Raw genomic sequence first — 19,147 nt, 5'->3', positions numbered from 1 at the left:
CCGACATATAAAGACAATTTTATTCATACCATATCAAAATAAGCTAACAGTGTTATAATTATTGTCTTCTGCAGAAATTAAAAATTAAAAATCAAGTTCCTAACTCCTAACAAAGAACAGCATTCCTTCTTCTCAAAACAAAGAACAGCATTCATTCTTTCTACGTTATACTTGCAATAAAATTAATTGAAAGATCATTTTTTCTTTGTTCTTCATGCATAGAAACCTATTAACAAAAATATTGAATATTCAGCAATCAAATTTTTATAGGTCAATTGTCAAAGAAAAAAAAAATCATCCAAGCAATAAGTTGCAAGTAAAACAATTCCATGTCACACAAAATGTTTTTGCACAAAAATGCAATGCAATGTTGTGTTGGTAAAGTTGAGACGAAAATCAATAATCTTGTGGTCTACAATGGTACTCCCACCCATCATGACATCCCATTTCACAGCCATCTAGACACATAGTAAGCCATGGTCGTTCATTTTGAATTTCAGCCATAACTCTATTTCTCTTCCTACCCAAATAAATTTGTCCAATACCAATCCAATGCAACCCACGGAATAAAGGTTTCCTTAGCAATTCCAATGCTTTAGCAGATAATCCAGTGCAGTTGTAAATGTCTAGTTGCTTAAGTTGCTTACTATCATCTTCATATCGTCTCTTGTTCGCCAGTGCTCGCAATGAACTATCGGTCACGTAAAAGCAAGACCTTAGGCATAGTTCAGTAATTTCTTTACCAGAAGCAACAATAGTAAGAATCGCATTGTCTGATATTCCTGGCATGTGAGCTAAATCCAAGGATTCCAATGTCTTCACTATCGCCCCGCCACCACTTAGCAAATGAGAAATTCCTTTGTCGGTTATTCGTTTACATCCTCTAAGAGACAAATGCGATATAGGTGAACTCCCTCGACCAAGAACAGATAACCCACCATCTGTTATATCAGCTCCACTTAGATTCAGAGATGTTAACTTTTGAAGTAGTGAAACAGAGTACAGACAAGAATCCGCAATGCTCTTGCAACCACGAAGGTCTATCACCTCTAAACTCTTGGAAGAGCTCAATTTCTTCACGGTTTCGCTGGTTATGAGATTACATGACAATAACCTCACCTCAACAAGGGTAGATGGAGCTTCAATTAGATTATAAAATGCCAAATCTGACAACAATGGGGCATTACGAATTTCAAGGTTCTTTATCTTTTGGCATGACTGTAGCAATGACGCAAAGCCAGCAGCGCTAACCTTAGAGAAACCACCAAGCCTCACTGACTGTAAACCTTTACAACCCTCAGAAAGGAGGAACATGCCCATATCAGTTACTCTTTTAAATGATCCTTGGAAGTTATGTCTACCGCGAATGAGAGTAAGACCAGTTAAATGACGGCAAGAGCACAGCGATTGAAGACCATTATCAGTCAAGTCACGGTTAGGCACTGGTTCTTTGTTTGGCATATCTTTAAGATCCAGCTCTAGAAGAAGAGGAAGAATGCAGGAAATAGTGATAAGTAGCCTGTCAGATATCACATCTAAGACAAGCGACAAGCGCTGCAATCCAGAAACAGACGGTGATGGCGAAACAGGAATGCTCAATTCTTCATATGCGGAATAACTTCCACCTTCTAGGTTGTTTACAACACCAAATGCATTTTCTTCAAGCACCGGCTTTAACATGAGAGTGTTAAGTGTTTTGGGCAGAAAGCATCCAACGGAATGGAAAAAGTTGACATAAAATTTTGTCCCTCTAATCGTAATAGAAAGGCACTACCATCAAGAAAGAGGCATGACTCAGCTGATAAAATTGCAATTCCTTGTGTTTATAAAGTTCTAAGCATGAATATAATCACAAAATATAGCTTACCTCCAATAGATTACACCTTCTGAGCATGTAGATAAGATCAGGTTCCAATAAATGTGGTGAGTCTTGTTCTGCAAATTCTACCATTAGCACCCTGCCAACAAAGAAGAAGTAAATCATACAGCACAATTACTTACAATACCAAATAGAAGAAGTAAATTCACATATATATACTCCTTAGATGCTAATTAGCTACAGCATTACAAGTCGAATTCATAGCAGAGTAAGAATTTGAACATCAAATTGAAATGAATGGGGTTTAAATTAAAAAATCAAGAAGGCGAAATATGACTATTCTAGCAAGATATGGAGAACGAAAACAAAGAAAAGGAGAAAAACCTGATGAAGCGACAGTTTTCCGCAATGGAAACAAAAATCTGAGATGTGAGCAACGAACAGCAATAAAGATTGAGTTGCTGGATATGTGGAGCTAAGAAAGGGGTGAAGAAGGAATTGGATAGGCGTTGGCAATTGAGGGAGATAGTCTTAATGTTATTGCATCGGTTACGGATATAATGAAGAGAATTAGCATCTGGAATAAAAGATGAGGAGAGATCGAGAGAGGTGAAGAAGGGAAGGACATAGCGGTAGGCGGAGGAGTGCAGGGTTTTGGTAACGCAGGCCACCGTGCATAGCGCCTCCAAATCCAACTTTGTTAGTATCTCTTGGGTTATGAGGATGCTCGGCAGATTCTCCATCGTTATTCGTGATCGATTGCCGATCAGCTACTGCCGCCTCTGCTACTGGTACTGGTAAACCTGATAGTTTGCGCTGCCCTTTGCTCGTGCTCTGCTCTGCTCTCTAACAACTGTTTTCTTAAAAGTGCTTTTTTTTGGACTCATTAAAAAGTGCTTTTTTATTCGGTAAATTATACACATGACCCCTATATTATATAGGTTTTTTTTTTTTTTAAAGTTTAGGGGGAGGAGGGATAACTAGAGTACGGAGCTAGAGACTCTGTAATTCCACCTCAAGTTAGAAAAAACGGAAATTATGAAAAGCCTCCGGTTCTTGGTATCAAATGAAGAATATATATATTTTGATATGTATGATATGGATTCATGCATATTATAAGATATCTCATTATTTTATTTTATTAAGTAGGGTTATAATATAAGAACTCAAGAAAGAGATTCAATGTTATCGAGAGACTTACGAGAATTTATATATCACTCCATCTATGAAAACTCTAATGGAAATCAAAACCCCACAAGAATAGCTTATCATTGAAACCACTCTTATAGCCGGGTTTATTAATACTATGAATGACAACTAAATTTTAAAGTATAATATAAAGATCTTCGGACTTTTACGACTCATAATACATTCGAGTGTTGTCATGTTCGGACAGGTCAAATTGGGATCGAGACATAGTATGAGATATTTGAATTTTTTTAAAATATAATTACCAACAAAAACAACGGAGTCAACCTGATAATCCAATCTGGCAACCGAATGACCTCGGTTTTTTTATTTAAAACAAAAACATTTTTATTCAGTATTAAAAAAAATATAAAAGAACTCTTGAAATAAAATAAAAAGCTCTAATCTAGGGTCTGTTTGGCTACTTGCTGTTTGTTGTTCATGTTTGCTGGTTGCTGTTCCTATTTGATGTTTGCCTTTGGAAAAAGCTTCTTTTCTAAAAAACAGAAATTTTATGCTTTTGTAAAAAACTACTTTTTCAGTCGTAAAAAATAAACAAATGTGTCTAACCAAACACCTAAAACTCTGTATTTTAAAATGAAAAGGCAAACCGAAGATGAAAAGTAGATAACCAAACACCTCCTATTAATCTAGTAAAGGATCATAACTTTATATGTCCTTCTTTTCGCATAGTCACACTGGAAAGTCCAAGTCTTTAATGAATTATTTTGTAATTTTATTGAATTGTGAAAGAAGGCGATGACGTAATATTTAATCAAAGTAATAAGGATATTGAAATGAGTGAGAATGATGAAAATGATTAGTTCAACTATATAAAAAAAAATTGATTGTTTCTAAATATAATTTGTACTATATTTTAACTTTAATTTAATATACTCCATCAATTTCATATTAATATATATTTTTAGTGAATTACATAGAAATTAAGAATATTAAAAGAAGACTTTGATGCCTTTATTTTTTTTTTTGGTAAGAAGGGAAGAAAAAAAAACAAACAAACAAAAACCTAACCCGGGATCAGTCTAGGAAGACTGACCCCAATCCTATCCTCAAGAAGAGAAGGTAACAGAAAAGAAGGAGGAACGGAAAGGGTAGAAACACCTAACATCCCCCCATGCCCAGCAGCTGCCAAGCGATCCGCCACGCGGTTTTGCTCCCTATAAATATGGGAGAAGGTAAGAGAATCGAAGGCAGGACGAAGCCTCAAGATGGCTTTAATGAGATTCTGACTCTTAAGACAAACAGCCTGTCTATCCGAAATCCTGTTGATAGCCTCCAAATTGTCAGACTCCACCGAAAGTCTTTTAACACCCATGCGAATGGCGAGTTTAATGCCAGACAAGATCCCCCAGAGCTCTGCAGTAAAGGAGGAGCCCGTACCTAAGTTATGGGTAAACCCAGCCAGCCAGGCGCCACCAGCATCCCGAAGAACTCCACCAGCAGCAATTCTGCCATTACTAAGGCAGGAGCCATCCGTATTCAACTTTGATGCCTTTATTGATTCTATTATTTATTTATTTTATAATAATTCCATTATTCTAATCAATCTCCATAAATCCACATTTTATAGTAGAAAAAATGTGATTTAATGTGTATTGATCATATTAAAATGACATGTATTATTAAATAATAAAAAAATTTTAAAAAGATATGTAATATGAAACAGATGGATGAAATATTATTTATTTTGAATTATATTTTTATTATATTAAAAGATTATTTTTATCTTATTTTTAATTTTTAATTTAGTATTTAATTTTTTGTTAATGTATAATTTAATTTTTTGTTAATGTATAATTTAGTATATTTTATTGTGATTTTGTATCTTTTATTTGGTGATAATGTTTATATATATATTATTTATTTTGAATTATATATATATTATTTATTATTTTTTTTATCTCCAATCTGGTCTTGAGAACATTAATTATAGCCTAAATAAATGATAATTTCAAACAAATATATTCAACCACGGTTATACTTGGCTATCGATAAAATATTGTTGATACTGGAATCCAGACTCTATGATGATCTCGAGCCGAGAGATGATCTAAAGGAGCATTAAGACATGTAATTGATGAAAACTAAAACCAATTTGGTGTATCTTTTGAGTAAGACTAACTTGGACAGGTGTATCTCATCGTTAACAAGTGATAAAATTTGGTTAGGGACAAGTGTTGGTCTCAATTAATAAATTTTTATTAATCCATTTCCTTAACTGAAAATTTTCAAAATTAAAATATTTATTAATTATATTCCATTTTGAATCAACCATTAAAGATTTTATCATTTATTAAAACAAAAGTCAAAAATAATAACTAATATTTAAAAATTAAGACTAAATTCTAGTCATATTAAATTTTCATCTATAAATTCAAATTCAAATTAATGAGCATTTAAATCATTAATATATTGGTAATTGAATTTGAAAAGGTAAAAAAATACTGAGATGCAAAACTAAATGCAATTCTAACTAATTAAAAATCATAAAATGATTTCAAATAAATCTAATCTAAACAATAAAATAAAACCAATTAAAATCTATCTAATATATTAAAAAAAAAAATCTAATTAATGACTCAATTAACAACTTAAAATCTATTTACCTAAAACTAAAAATAAAAAAAATACACAAATTAAAGCAAATTAAGCTAATTTATACTAAAAGCATAAAAATACAATAAACCATATATTAAAACTAGAGCAAAACATTTAATTTAAAATTAATTTAAAAACACTCCAAGTAAACCATAAATATACTTAAAAGATCGGGATAAAAATATCCAATTCAAATATAAACAATTCATATGTATTGGAGATCTAGCATGGGATCAATATGGATAGTAACTTCAAATGCCAGTGGTTAATCTCATAAGTGATAGTAGGTGTAAATAATCATCATTGTGATTTTGGACTATGAAGTAATATTTGATATTATTTCTTATTGCACTTGTGAAAGTTGTACGTAGGACAATGATTGAGTATTGCACGAAGTAATTGCAAAATAATTGAATGAAAATTAAAATTACAAAATTGGGTCAAGTAGCAGACTCATTTACATATTTAGCCCATTTATCCAAACTACTACATATCTAGACTAGTTTTTATGTGACTTTCCTAAAATACCCTTAATATATATATAACACTTAGAAATTTTTTAGTCTTTTTTCTTTCCCCCTTTCGTCTGACTTCGCATATTTCGCAGTATGCGAAGTATGCGAAGATTATATTTTGTTCAGAAGATGATTTTAATTCGTATATTTCACAATATGCGAAGACAATACTAATTCACAAAATAACTTTCATTTTCGCAGATTTCGCAATATACGAAGTAAAAGACGTGTTTTTAAGCAGTATTATCTTCGCATACTTCGCAATATGCGAAGCATGCGAAGACCATACTAATTCGTAAAATAACTTTCATTCAGATTTCGCAATATACGAAGTAAAAGACGTGTTTTTAAGCAGTATTATCTTCGCATACTTTGCATATTACGAAATATGAGAAGTGGTATATAATAATAACAATATTAAAATCATAACATTGTCAAAATTTACAACAAGATTGCAACAATAACAACATTAAAATCATAACATTATCATTTCAAAGTCAATGTGACCAATCTTGATGGACATTTCTCCTTGTATCAGAAAACAATCCAAGAAAAATCGGCAGGTTATCACCTCCCCTGCATCCCAGTACATCACTTTCTTGAAAGGGATGTTATGTATTCAACCACCTTCACAAAAATTAAATCATGTTAGCAAGAAAAAAGGACGATTTGGCTTCGCGAAAGAAGATTCCGTGAAGAAAAATGTACAAGAAAGAGGACGATTTTACTTCGTGAAAGAAGATTTCGCGAAGTCTGCGAAGAGAAATATAACAGAAACGGACGATTTTACTTCGCGAAACCAGATTACGCGAAGTCTGCGAAGGTAAAAATCATGAACATCTCTCTTCGCAGACTTAGCGTAATCTGTTTTCGCGAAGTAAAATCGTCCGTTTCAGTCTCTTTTTCCTCGCAGACCTTCGCAAAAGCTCATTTCGCGAAGTAATTTTCTGAAGAAAAAAATGAAGAGAAAACAGTAGATACCCGTATTTTACCATTAAAATCGCCAATAACCATATGATAAACACACAAAAACAATCAAAATAACGCCGAATAACGATTTCTTCGATCCGTACAAGAAGAAAGAAACCAAGAGACGAGAAGAAACAGGAAGATGCAGAACCATGGCTTAATTTTCTAGAAATAGGAAGATTAGTTAATCAAGAGAAAAAGAGAGGAAGAAGAGAAAAACATGGTGACGAAGAAATTGGTGCAGATTTCGCAATATAAAAGAAGAGAGAAAGATCAAAGGTCTGGGAATGGAAATGAGAAAAGAAACCGTAAGGAAGAGGAATGAGGAAGGGGGAGATGAAAGGTGTGGGTATTTTGCGAAAGTCACATAGTCTAGATATGCAGTAGGTTGGGTAAATGAGTTAAATATGTAAATGAGTCTCTCATTTGACCCAATTTTATAATTTTCCCTATATTAAAACTAAAGCAAAACATTTAATTTAAAATTAACTTAAAAACACTCCAAATAAACCATAAATATACCTAAAAGATCAGGATAAAAATATCCAATTTAAATATAAACGGTTCATATGTATTGGAGATTGGATAAAAAAAATGACTCCAAGATGCAACCATTGTGTAAAAAATTTACACATTATTATCAGCCAAAAGATAAAAAAAAATGAATTTATAGATTTGCAATGTCAACCAAACATTGTTGGCTTTAGGATTACCAATTATTTGACGTAAATAAATATGGGATTACAATGTGTCATGATTGTCCAAAGTTCACATCCTTAATATAATTTAATCCATGCCCCCCCTAAGCAATGCAACTTCCAATTATCAAATAGCAAGCTCAGTTTTTGAGATAAGAACACCATCACTATCTCCATACAGCCATTCACCATCACGAATTTGGATTCCACCAATGTTCACCAAAACATGCTTCTCTCCCATCCCTTTCTTGTTCGATTTCATTGGATGTGATGCCAGTGCTCTTACTCCAATATCACATTCATTTATCTCATCTACATCTCTTATGCAACCATTCACTATTATTCCATTCCATCCCATATTTTGAGCCAATTGTCCCAGATTCCCTCCTACCAATGCACATCTCATACTTCCCCCACCATCTATTACCAGAACTCTTCCTTCCCCTTTACTTTCAAGAAGCTCTCGAACTAATACGTTGTCCTCGAACACTTTGAGAGTCACAATTGGACCTGAGAACATCCACCTCTGCCCGTATATCTTGAAAATCGGTTGTAAAGCACGCAAATCGCCACTTGCTAATAGTGCTGCATTTGCATCACATGCTTCAGCTGTTGCTATAGCAGCCATACGTTACCCTGCAAAGAAGGTTGCGAAAAATCTCAATCAGATTTGATTTTCAGTGATTATAGATTGGATCACAACATTGCACAAATATATTTCTTTTACTTGGTTTCCAATAGTCATAGTTTGTTTTCCAACCAAAACAAGCACTGAAAACATGGAGCTAATATATGAACTAAGAGATAGTATATCAGAAGTTAGATGCATTCAGAAGTTGTACAATTCGTATATCAGAATATAACTTTGTGAATTTCTGTGTGCTTATTCTTCAGCCTCTTACTCAACCTCCTCTGCAACAAATCAAGGATATATATAACAATCTTAACACTGCAGAAAACCTGTGGATCAACTCGACTCATTAGAGCCAACGCCAATGATTATGCGAGTGCACCAGAACTACATACAGGTGCAAATTCAGCATTCACTGACAAGAGGTGTTTGGGGTGCTCAACTGATATTTTTTTGGTGTTGTGAAGAAAAAATTAAAACCCTGTACACAAATTTTATGGAGTTTTCAGGTGTTTTTCAGCAACTAGTGGATGACCCCTTGGATCCATCCCTGATTACATATATTATTCAAACGTATGCACTTGGACAGCCACTTAATCTTTTAAAAAAGGAATTTAGACATGAGAAATGAATCATAGCACCTCATCCTATTGTAGTATTGCTCCTCATTGCTGAGTCCTCAGTATATAGAGACAAACATCAAGTGACAACTACTTCTGAATATATGAACATACATAAACAACAATGTTATAGCATCACAGCACAAACAAAAATATTCTTATGCCCGATTTTGGGAAAATCACTAATTGTCCACACATGTTAATCAACTTCAATAATTGATGCATTATGATCTTGATTATTTCGACTTATATGGCAAGCTAGGAGAAATTCTTTCCTCAGTCCTTAAAAAGCGCCTTCACCAAGAAAAATTCAATGGCAGAGAGGAAGAGCTTAGATGATAGCCAGATGGGAAAAAGAATACAAAAGATAAAGATTTAGGAAGCAACTATATTCAATTATAAGTTTGATGATAATGAAAATCCTTGAAGATTCTAGCTTTATGCTCCAAAATTTATCAGCAAACAACTATAGCAGGTAGTTTGTTCTTTAAGTACCTGCCATACAACAATGCAAAAAACTAAAGCTAAAAAATAAAAATAAAGCAATCCAAAACAAAAGCTGATACTTCTTACTACGATTATGTGTACATCACACATCAAACTATCAAGCTTTCGTAGCTCTATTGCCTGTTAAGAGTAAAGGCTGATTCTATGCTGCAATAATTGAAGCAAACACCCAGGAGCCTAAGCAGTATCAAGTTAAAGGGGGCCAAAATTTTAAAGGGGTTGTTAGCTGGGCTGGGGGGCCAAAATCCTTCTCCCACCGGACTAAGAGGTAATTTTGGCCTGACTGGAAGCCAAGGCTCCCAGCCATAGTGTCGTCCACCTCTGCAAACACCTATATTAACCTTTCATTCGGTTAACCAAGAAAATCAAGAGCATAAAAGAATGACTATATTCAAGTTCATTTGAAATGTCCTTGCATTTTTCAGAGTATGCCCTTAATCTGGCCTTAAATAACCTAAAGCTTTTTCATGTAAAATTGCTTTGGCATCACGTACAATTATAAGAAAATTCTCCCCAATTCATTCAGTTGTCAACACAATCCGAGGCTTGCTGGAAAATTTAGGTCAAATGGACTGATTTATTCATTATAAGCCTAGGGAAATACAAACACAAAAGACGACATATAATAAAAAAGCCTACTGAAAAACTGACTCAACATCCAAAGCCCTCTCTAGAAAATTTCTGCATATCCTTAATGGCAAAATTAAAAAAGTAGAAGCTATAGAAAAGGGTGCTCCATAGTTTATCAATGGCATACATACGTGCCACCTGAAATTAAGAATTGAAATTTGATGTAATTGAAGTCATTGTTTATCTGCTGAATTCACGATGGTAACTAAACCTTAGCTGGAAAAGCTAATTGATGCATAAGGATGAAAAAGAGAACGCAGAAATTAGCGAATCCGTGAATGAAAATTAACAAGGAAGGGAAGAGAATGGGAATTACCAGATGAAAAGGATAAGAGACACTTAATTCGGTGAAGCAAGGTCTGGGTTACGGTGTAGATGGAGAATGAAGGAAAAGCGAAGCAGAATAGAAGAATACAATCCATTGATTAGTGTGCCAGTTGAGTTCATCATCACATCAGAATTAGTTACTTCTTGTCGCTTTCTACTTCTCCTTTTTTTTTTCCTGTTTGATTCAACGTTTTCTAGTACTTCTCTTGCCGTCACACATGGTAAATTTTTACTCTGGCATTTCAATATCCTGTATTGGCTTTCGTTTATTGGTCTTTTATTCATACACGTTTGGACATATGATAAAAATATCTTCTATTTCTGTACGTTTTTGGCTAGTTCATCAATTGGGTCTGTTATCTGTTGGGTCGTCTGCTCTTAGATAGCTGATTAGGTGGGTTTGGTCCATAGACTCATATTCTTCATCAATTAGTCATCCTTTGCTTGTGACCAATCCCTTCAATGTGAGGTCAAAACGAAGTGCAGTGGGGTGGTGTTGCTCGTTAGTAGGGCTGTAAATGAACAGAGCCGCTCATGAGCGGCTCAGTGATCGGCTCGATAAAAGCTCGGTTCGACTCGGCTCGATTTGTAAACGAGCCGCTCATGAACATAATTTACTGGCTCGGTTCGTAAACGAGCCAAGCTTGAGCAGGCCAAAGCTCGGCTCGAAAGCTCGCGAGCAGTCTCGATTAGAACATTTATTAACAAATTTTAATTTTGTAGAAAACTATATAGTTTTGTGTTAGTTCACAAATATCTAAACTTAATATTATTTCATTTGCTATTAGATGAGTTCGTTCACAAACATAATAAATGAGTAATAGACGAACTATTTGTAAGCATCTTGTTTATTTATTCACGAAATTTGCTTGTGAGCTTATTTATGTACACAATTAAAGAGTTATTTGCGAGTAAACTTCACAAATATAATTAACAATTTACCCACAAACAATTCATGGTTTAGATAATTTTCTTAATGAACCAAGTCCAAAAGAGGATTTGGGCTCGAAACAAGCTCGAAGCTCGGCTCAAGCTCGTTGAGCAAGCCAAAGCTCGGCTCAGGCTAGGCTCGTTAATTTTATAGCAAGCTCGGCTCTGGCTCGAGCTCGTTGATTTTATAGCGAGCAGAGCTTGAACAGGCCAAAGCTCGGCTCGGCTAGATTACAGCCCTACTCGTTAGGGATGGCAACGGGTAGGGTACCCGCAGGTAATGTCAATCTCAAACCCTTATCCTTTTATTTTTTAATTACTCGTACCCGTCCCATTACCCTAACGAGTATATTTTTTGCATCTCATACACGTCCCATTTAATTCGTGGGTACCTGCGGATACTCTTACCCATTAAGAATCAATAAATAAAAAAAAATATTACAAATTTAACAAAGTATAAATTTAATAAATCATCTATCTAAAAATTGAACAAATTGAACTTTAATTAATAAGAATAAAATGTTGGTCCCGTGTGATTAGTTCCAAGGGGGGGTTAGGAACTAATATAACTTTTTCGCTAATTAATCTTGCTGACTTAATAATTTTGGTGAGTTTATTGATTCAGCTTTGGTCAGCTTGGCCGATTTTAATGCAAGACAGCTTTAGTCAGATGCTGACTAAGACTGTTTTACTAGAGAGTTGGGAATTGACACTTGTGTGGTCAGCTTCCAACTCAGCACTCCAATTTACTCAGTGTCAGTTTCAAACAGTTTATATGCTGAGTAAATATAACAAGTAACACAAGCACTTATATATATATATATATATATATATATATATATTTGAGAGAGTTAGAAATTACTCAGTATCACTTATCCTGGTTCGGCCTCTCCGCCTACGTCCAGTCCCCAGAATCCTCCGGGCTTTTAGAATCCAATACTGAGCTCTTTAAGGGTAGAGCACAAACCGATTACAGCCAGTTGAATATGCAAGAGTACCTTCCTCTATTCATCTACTCAACTCCTACTAAGCGCTACAACCCAGCACTTAGATTTCTCTACCACTAAGTACTTAATACCAAGTACTCGGCACGCACACCCTCAATATTACAATTGATCACAAACTTGTTCCTTTTAAGATAAAGAACACTTTAGATGATTACAGACAATCAATCTAGCATTTACACAAAGAATAGAAGATTGGTGTAAGCTTTCTCTTTTGTTTTGAGTGCTTTGAATTTGTTTCTTTCTCACTTGTAATTTTCTGTAAATCGGCAATCTTCCAAATGATATCTTTGTCCCTTTTATAGTTGTAATGTGAGGAACAAATCATTTGAAATTGATTTGTCTGTTGAGTCCAAAACGACTCTTTTGGGGAGACAAACTTCTGGTCAGCTTCAGATGTGCAGGCCAATCCTGTCTTCTGACTTCTTCAGACGTCAGACTTATCTTCTTCCTACAGACTTTGTCTTCTTGCGGCAGTTTGTCTTATAGCATCGAACAGTTGACCCATGCATCTTGGAATTTGGCTTTTGCGTAATTCAAGGCTTCTATTATTGGTGCAGACAGTTGTCGAGTTTGTCTTTTAGCTAACAGATCATTCATGCTGTCCTGAAGATCACTCAGCTTCACTTCGATAATCATAGTCTTCGATTGTCACCAATACTCATACTGAGTTCTTTTTCCACTCAGCTTCCATTGTCATGCCCGTTTTCAAAAAATAGCACTTATAATTTAATATTAGATTACATGATGTTAATGCCTTATATCTGTCATGCACGTACTTCTTTTCTTCCTAAAATGAAATTGGATCCAAATGGTGATTTACCAATTTAATAAAAGTAAATCACCATATGTATAATTTATTCATTAAACAAGTCTTAATTAATTAAGTTCTAACTACTATTTCTAACCAAATTGTTAATTATTTTCATAGATCAAAAGTAGAGCCACTGTCTATTCGTATCTAAATAAGTATGGTATGAAGGAATTCTAGAAATATCTAAAAAATAAAGACATATCAATTTGAGCAAAAATGCATCAAAGAAACACTTAAAAGCAATAAAAGAAATTCAGGTTATGATATATATATTTATATAATGGGATTATTAGAGGGGGGGGGGAATAAAAGAAAAGAGTTTCTCTCTCTAAGAAAGGGACTGTTCATCTATCACAAAGGAAAAAGAAAAATCTTCAATTTTCAGGAGACCCGTCCCACTCCTTTCCATATTCTCCATTGATGCTTGCAGAACAACCAGGTTATTAGTTTTTGTGGTCACTGGAGTTTGAATCTGTCTTTCTCTCACCATTGCCGAATGGTTTTCTAAGGTTTTCACTCAAGGTTCTCTTACTTTTAAGAACTTTCAGACTATTTCACTTAGGGAAAACGGAGCAACTTACTCCGATCTACACTTCCGGTGGGGTTTGGCGGAGGTTCCAACCCTCCCAAAGGTTAATGGTTATCGGTTATATCCTCGGGACTTCTAATGGTCCGATTTGAACATGCAACATGATTTTCAAAGGTAAATTGTCTCTGTTCGCGAGTTCTATATATGATTTCTTCTTTTCTAAGATCTTTGCTTACAGTTGCGTAATATGTTGTTATCCTCTGAATTCTTGAGTTGAGAGAGAAGGTATGTGGCTGTTCGGTTTGGGGTTCAGAGTAAAATAGGGAGGAGGAGGAGGAAGATGACCTCGTAGACTGGTTTTAGAATTTATTCTGCAGATTTGAGCTAGTTGGGAGTTTTTCTCCAAATTAGAGATAGATGTGGATTCTGGTGTCTTCTAATGGTTGTTTTCTTCATTTATTTAAAATTGATAAAAATGATTCGTTGTTGTTCCTGTCGTTTAAATTGGTTTCGTTTGATAGAAATCATTTTATATTTGAGTTATTCCATCTGGTAAAAATCGTTTTAGATTTGAGTTGTTCTATATGATTAAACTTGGTAAAAATCGTTTTAGAATTGAGTTATTCCGTTTGGTAAAACTCGTTTTAGATTTGAATTTTACCATATGGTAAAACTTGGTAAAAATCATATATAAACCTTGGTAAAAATCATATTTGACTTGAGTTAATTTGTTTAATAAAAGTCGTATTAGTCGGTTTGATAAAAATTATATTAGACTTTAAGTTATTCCATTAGATAAAAATCATATTAGGCTTAAGCGATTCAGTTGGTATAAAAAGAATCATGTTTGAGTTGTGTGGAAATCGGTTGATAAAATGATTCGTCTAGTAAAAAGAGTCTTCTTAGGTGTTTTAGTTAGATTCTTTTGGTAAAAGGGTTGTTTTAGTACTTGAGTTGACATGAGGTATTTTAGTGTCAATTATGTGAATTCTAAAAGTTAAAATGTGTGAATAAAAGGAATGAGAAGTAGAGTCATTTACAAAAGTTGAGACTTATAAACTGTTTAAGAATTGAAAAATATAAATTGGAAGTTATATATTAAGCTTGCATTACCTGCCGAAAATAGAAATAAGCTAGAACTAATATAGATTACTCATTTCAAGATCGAGGGGAATATATTGAATAGGAGGATGATCTTATTAGAAATATTTCTCTACCATGAATTAAAATGTTTTATTAAGGTAATAATGAAACTAAGTTGAATATGAGGAATCTAACATATTAGATTGTTTAAAACTAGGTAGAACTGCGTGGCTTTGATTCCCGATTTAAAAATTAAGAGATGATTTGGGATACGTAGGAAGCTTGATAGAATTATCAAGTTCAAGCCGAATAATTAAATAAACTTTAGTTAGTTCGAATAAATTTTTATCTGTTAGAAAATCAATTGGCCTTTTAGACTTGCGAACACTCGGTATCTTGTCTTTCCTTCATACCCGATGCCGTTTGGGGTCGGGTGTGACATCCATGGTCAGCTTCGTTCTGTAGAATCTATTTCTTGGAGCAGACTTCTTCTGTGCTGAGCTTTGCTTTACTCAATTTCTTTGATTAGCTTTATTCTGAAGCTGTTATTCTGAAGATGACTTTTCTTCTCTAATGCTGAGTTGCTCTTCACTCAGCTTGTGTTGTGTTCCCATGCTGAATTTGTCTTGTCTTAATCTTTATTTCTTTTTGCATTTATACTCAATATTGAACAAACGGATTAGTACAATTAAGTCAAAGCACTTAAATTTAATTGTCTCTTAATCATGGATTAAACTTAAATGATTTTGTCAAATCAAAATCTTGTGGAAAGGTGTTTTAACAAACTCCCCCGTTTTGATGTTGGCAAAATATTTAATTTGTGGAACTCAGTATTGAAATTCCCCATGATTGGATTACATTTTATTCTTCTGAAATTACTCCCCCATAAGGGTTGCATATATTGTTTTAACTTAACTCTAAACCTTAGAGAAGACATGTTTGTACTGACTTAGTTCAATTCTAGACTTTCTAAGGTCTTCTAGGTCAATTTTCAGAAGAGTTCAATGTTTACTCAGTTTGATACATGATTAGTTTTGGTATCAGAGTTAGTGAGTACTGAGTATTTTAAGTTGAAATTATTTTGTTTGTTCAATTTTTAGGTAGATCAGCATATATCATAAATTAATAAGCATCGCATATAGTTAAGTCAATTTGAATGAAAAGGATACTTAAACATATATTCGAGTCATCAAGCATAAATACAAAGTAAGCTAAGTCCTAAGTTGACTAAGCTATTGCTTCCTATTAACTTGTGCTTGATGAGCAGCTTGATACAATTTTCCTTTGCCTTTTTCCTTCCGCTGCTTACTACCTGTAGCTTCACCAGTGTCTTGCTGAGTTCCATCAGCTTGTCTTTTCTCCCCCGTTTTTCCACCATCAGGCGGAGGAGGGATGAAGGTATCATTGAGAGCAGCACGAGTCAGCTTTGTTGAAACACCTTTTCCACAAGATTTTGATTTGACAAAATCATCCATGATTAAGAGACAATTAAATTTAAATGCTTTGATTTAATTGTACTAATGTGTTTGTTCAATATTGAGTGCAAAAATATACGATATATAAAGTAAGACAGGTCAGAAGTCAGCATAAGCCAAAGTTGAGTTAAACGGAACTCAACATGAAAGTAGGAGAAGCTGAGTGGAGTAGAACTTAGCATCAGAAGCTTCCTTCAAAGTCGCCAGAACGAAGCTGACTAAGAAGGAACTCAGCTTAGAAATTGAACATCCGAAGATAACGAAGAAAGCTGAGTGACAGTCAGGACAGCATGAAGGATCCGTTCACTAAAGGACAAAGTCTGCCAATCTTCTGCACCAATAATTGGAACCTCGAAGACACACAAAAGACTAATTCCAAGAAACATGGGTCGTTGGATTATTGGTAAAAGACAACTGGCGCAAAAAGACAAGTTTGGTGCAATAAGACAAAACCTGACGCCTGAAGAAAACAGGGGAAGGGAATGGCGGAACAGACTGAAGCTGACCAGAATCTGTCCCCCAAAAGAGTCGTTTTGGTGTTAACGGTAACAACAATTCAAACGATCCAAATCTGCAGTTTTCCTTCTATAAAAGGACAATGAAGAACCTTGGATAATCACTGAAGCATCAAGAGAAAAATACAAGGAGAGAAAATCTTGAAAGCACTCAAATACAAAAAGATCTTACACCAACTTTTCCATTCTCTGTGTAAATGCTAGATTGATTGTTGTGTAATCATCTAAAGTGTTCTTTAGCATAAAAAGAACAAGTTTGTAATCAATAGGAATATTGAGAGTGTTAAGCTGAGTGCTTGGTTGTAAGCATTCAGTGGTAGAGAAATCTAGGTGCTGGGTTGTAGCACTTAGTAGGAGTTGAGTAGACAAATAGAGGAAGGTACTCTTGCATATTCAACTGCCTTGTAATTGGTTTGTGCTCTACCGTTAAAGAGCTCAGTATTGGATTCAAAAAGCCCGGAGGACTCTGGGGACTGGACGTAGGCAGTGAGGCCGAACCAGGATAAGTGATACTGAGTAATCTCTGAACTCTCTCTTATATTGCATGTGTTGTTTGCTATATTTACTCAGCATATAAATTGCCTAAGGTGACCTTGAGTAAATAAGTGGTGCTGAGTTAGAAGCTTACCTCCAAGAGTGTCAATTCTCAACTCACAAGAAAACAACTTTAGTTAACATCTGACTAAAGCTGTCTTGAAACATTTCTCACCAAGCTGACCAAAAGCTGAGTTAATAAACTCTCAAAATAACTTCCAGTCAGCTTAATTAAAACGCGAAAAAGTTAAATTAGTTCCTAACCCCCCCTTGGAACTAATTACCAGGGACCAACAAGTGGTATCAGAGCCTAAGCTCTCTACTCAAAGATTTAACAATCTTGAGCTGATCCCTTAAAATGGGTGAGAATAGCACTCGGTTTCTTCCAGGAAACCAAACAACACAGATACTCCCAGAGGGATTATCTATCGCCAGACCTCCCCTATTCTTTGGGTCAAACTATACATTCTGGAAGAATAGGATGAAGAACTTTATACAAGCCACAAACATGAGTGCATGGCTTGCAATTGTTCAAGGTCCACATGTGCCATACAAAATTGTTAACAATGAGAAAATTGTTAAAAGTGAGGCTGAGTGGACAGAGGATGACCTTAGAAAATTACAAAATAATGTTTCGGCTATAAATATGCTTCACTGTGCGTTAGATGCTGCAGAATACAATAAGATTTCAGGTTGTGAGTTAGCACATGAGATTTGGAAGAAGCTTGAAGTAACCTATGAAGGCACAAGCAAAGTTAAGAAGTCTAAAGTCAATCAACATATGAGACTCTACGAGATATTTGAGATGAATGAGAATGAAGACATCTCAGAAATGAACGCAATATTCACAAACATTATAAATGAGCTAAAAAGGCTTGGAAAGAACTTCACTGAAGAAGAACAGGTGAAGAAAATTCTGAGAAGTCTGCCCAAGAGCTGGCAAGCAAAGAAAACAGCTGTAGAAGAAGCCCAAGACTTGACTACCTATAAATATGATGAGCTGATCGGATCCCTGCTGACCCATGAAATCTCTATGAAAAACTTTGAAGCCAAAGAGAAAGAAAAATCAGAAGATAAGAAACAAAAGTCACTTGTCATAAAAGCTGACTCAACTGAAGCGGAGTCAACTGATGATGAGGAATTGGCCATGTTCACCAGAAAGATGAAGAAGCTGTTCAGGAGAAATGATAGAACCGGCAAAAGGTCATTTAGAAGAAATGACAAGTATAAGGCCGAGTCAAGTGACAAATACAAGAAGGACAGCTCGAAATCTATCACATGTTTTGAGTGCCATCAAACTGGGCACATCAAGTCAAGTTGTCCCAACCTCAAGAAAGAGAAGAAGGGGAGCAAAAAGGCTATGGTGGCCACATGGAGTGACAGTGATGAGTCAACATCATCTGAGGCTGAGAAAAATGAAACAGCCAACATATGTTTTATGGCAGATGATGGAGCTGACCAATCCCAATCTGAGCAAGCTGACCTTTCTGATGAAACTGACCAGGAGGATCACAACAATGAGGTAACATCCTTACTTTTGCTTAGAAACGAAATGGTAAATGCCCTGAGTGACTTATATACACTAACTAAGAAGTGTAACAAAAAGATTAAGGCACTCAGCAGGCGCTGTGATGAGATTGAAGAGGTCAAGCTGAGTGACCTCCGATATCTTCTCCAGGACAACTCTGACTTGCATACCAACATGCAAATCTTACATAAGTTTGTCACGGAGGTTCAATC

The 19,147-nt window shown here is 34.9% G+C and overlaps 2 protein-coding genes across 2 annotated transcripts; both read right to left on the bottom strand.

The window, feature by feature from the left end:
- Window positions 1–223: 223 nt before the first annotated feature.
- On the bottom strand, window positions 224–2,715 carry LOC136219538 (F-box protein At-B). The gene is made up of 3 exons (XM_066006973.1): window positions 2,204–2,715; window positions 1,868–1,958; window positions 224–1,770 (listed from the first exon to the last, which is right to left on the bottom strand). Exons 1-3 carry the CDS (start codon window positions 2,560–2,562, stop codon window positions 397–399), a joined length of 1,824 nt encoding a protein of 607 aa, XP_065863045.1. The 5' UTR covers window positions 2,563–2,715; the 3' UTR covers window positions 224–396.
- A 5,047-nt stretch (window positions 2,716–7,762) lies between these two features.
- LOC136219537 (putative 4-hydroxy-4-methyl-2-oxoglutarate aldolase 3) lies at window positions 7,763–10,735 on the bottom strand. Its single transcript, XM_066006972.1, has 2 exons — window positions 10,513–10,735; window positions 7,763–8,444 (listed from the first exon to the last, which is right to left on the bottom strand). The coding sequence occupies exon 2, from the start codon at window positions 8,434–8,436 to the stop codon at window positions 7,936–7,938; it is 501 nt and encodes a 166-aa protein (XP_065863044.1). The 5' UTR covers window positions 8,437–8,444; window positions 10,513–10,735; the 3' UTR covers window positions 7,763–7,935.
- Between the last annotated feature and the right edge of the window lie 8,412 nt (window positions 10,736–19,147).

Source organism: Euphorbia lathyris, chromosome 2 (genome assembly GCF_963576675.1).
Source record: "Euphorbia lathyris chromosome 2, ddEupLath1.1, whole genome shotgun sequence".
NCBI lineage: Eukaryota > Viridiplantae > Streptophyta > Magnoliopsida > Malpighiales > Euphorbiaceae > Euphorbia > Euphorbia lathyris.
Note: the sequence above shows the minus strand (reverse complement) of the source record. Positions and strands in the feature narration are given on the sequence as shown.

What these genes read in the sequence shown, in the direction of transcription:
- LOC136219538 (XM_066006973.1), bottom strand. Translation starts at nt 2,562, where the DNA reads ATGGAGAATCTGCCGAGCATCCTCATAACCCAAGAGATACTAACAAAG. An exon ending in GAAAACTGTCGCTTCATCAG is followed by an intron (nt 1,959 to 2,203) that starts GTTTTTCTCCTT and finishes CTTTGTTGGCAG; the next exon opens with GGTGCTAATGGTAGAATTTG. An exon ending in GAAGGTGTAATCTATTGGAG is followed by an intron (nt 1,771 to 1,867) that starts GTAAGCTATATT and finishes TCTTGATGGTAG; the next exon opens with TGCCTTTCTATTACGATTAG.
- LOC136219537 (XM_066006972.1), bottom strand. Translation starts at nt 8,436, where the DNA reads ATGGCTGCTATAGCAACAGCTGAAGCATGTGATGCAAATGCAGCACTA.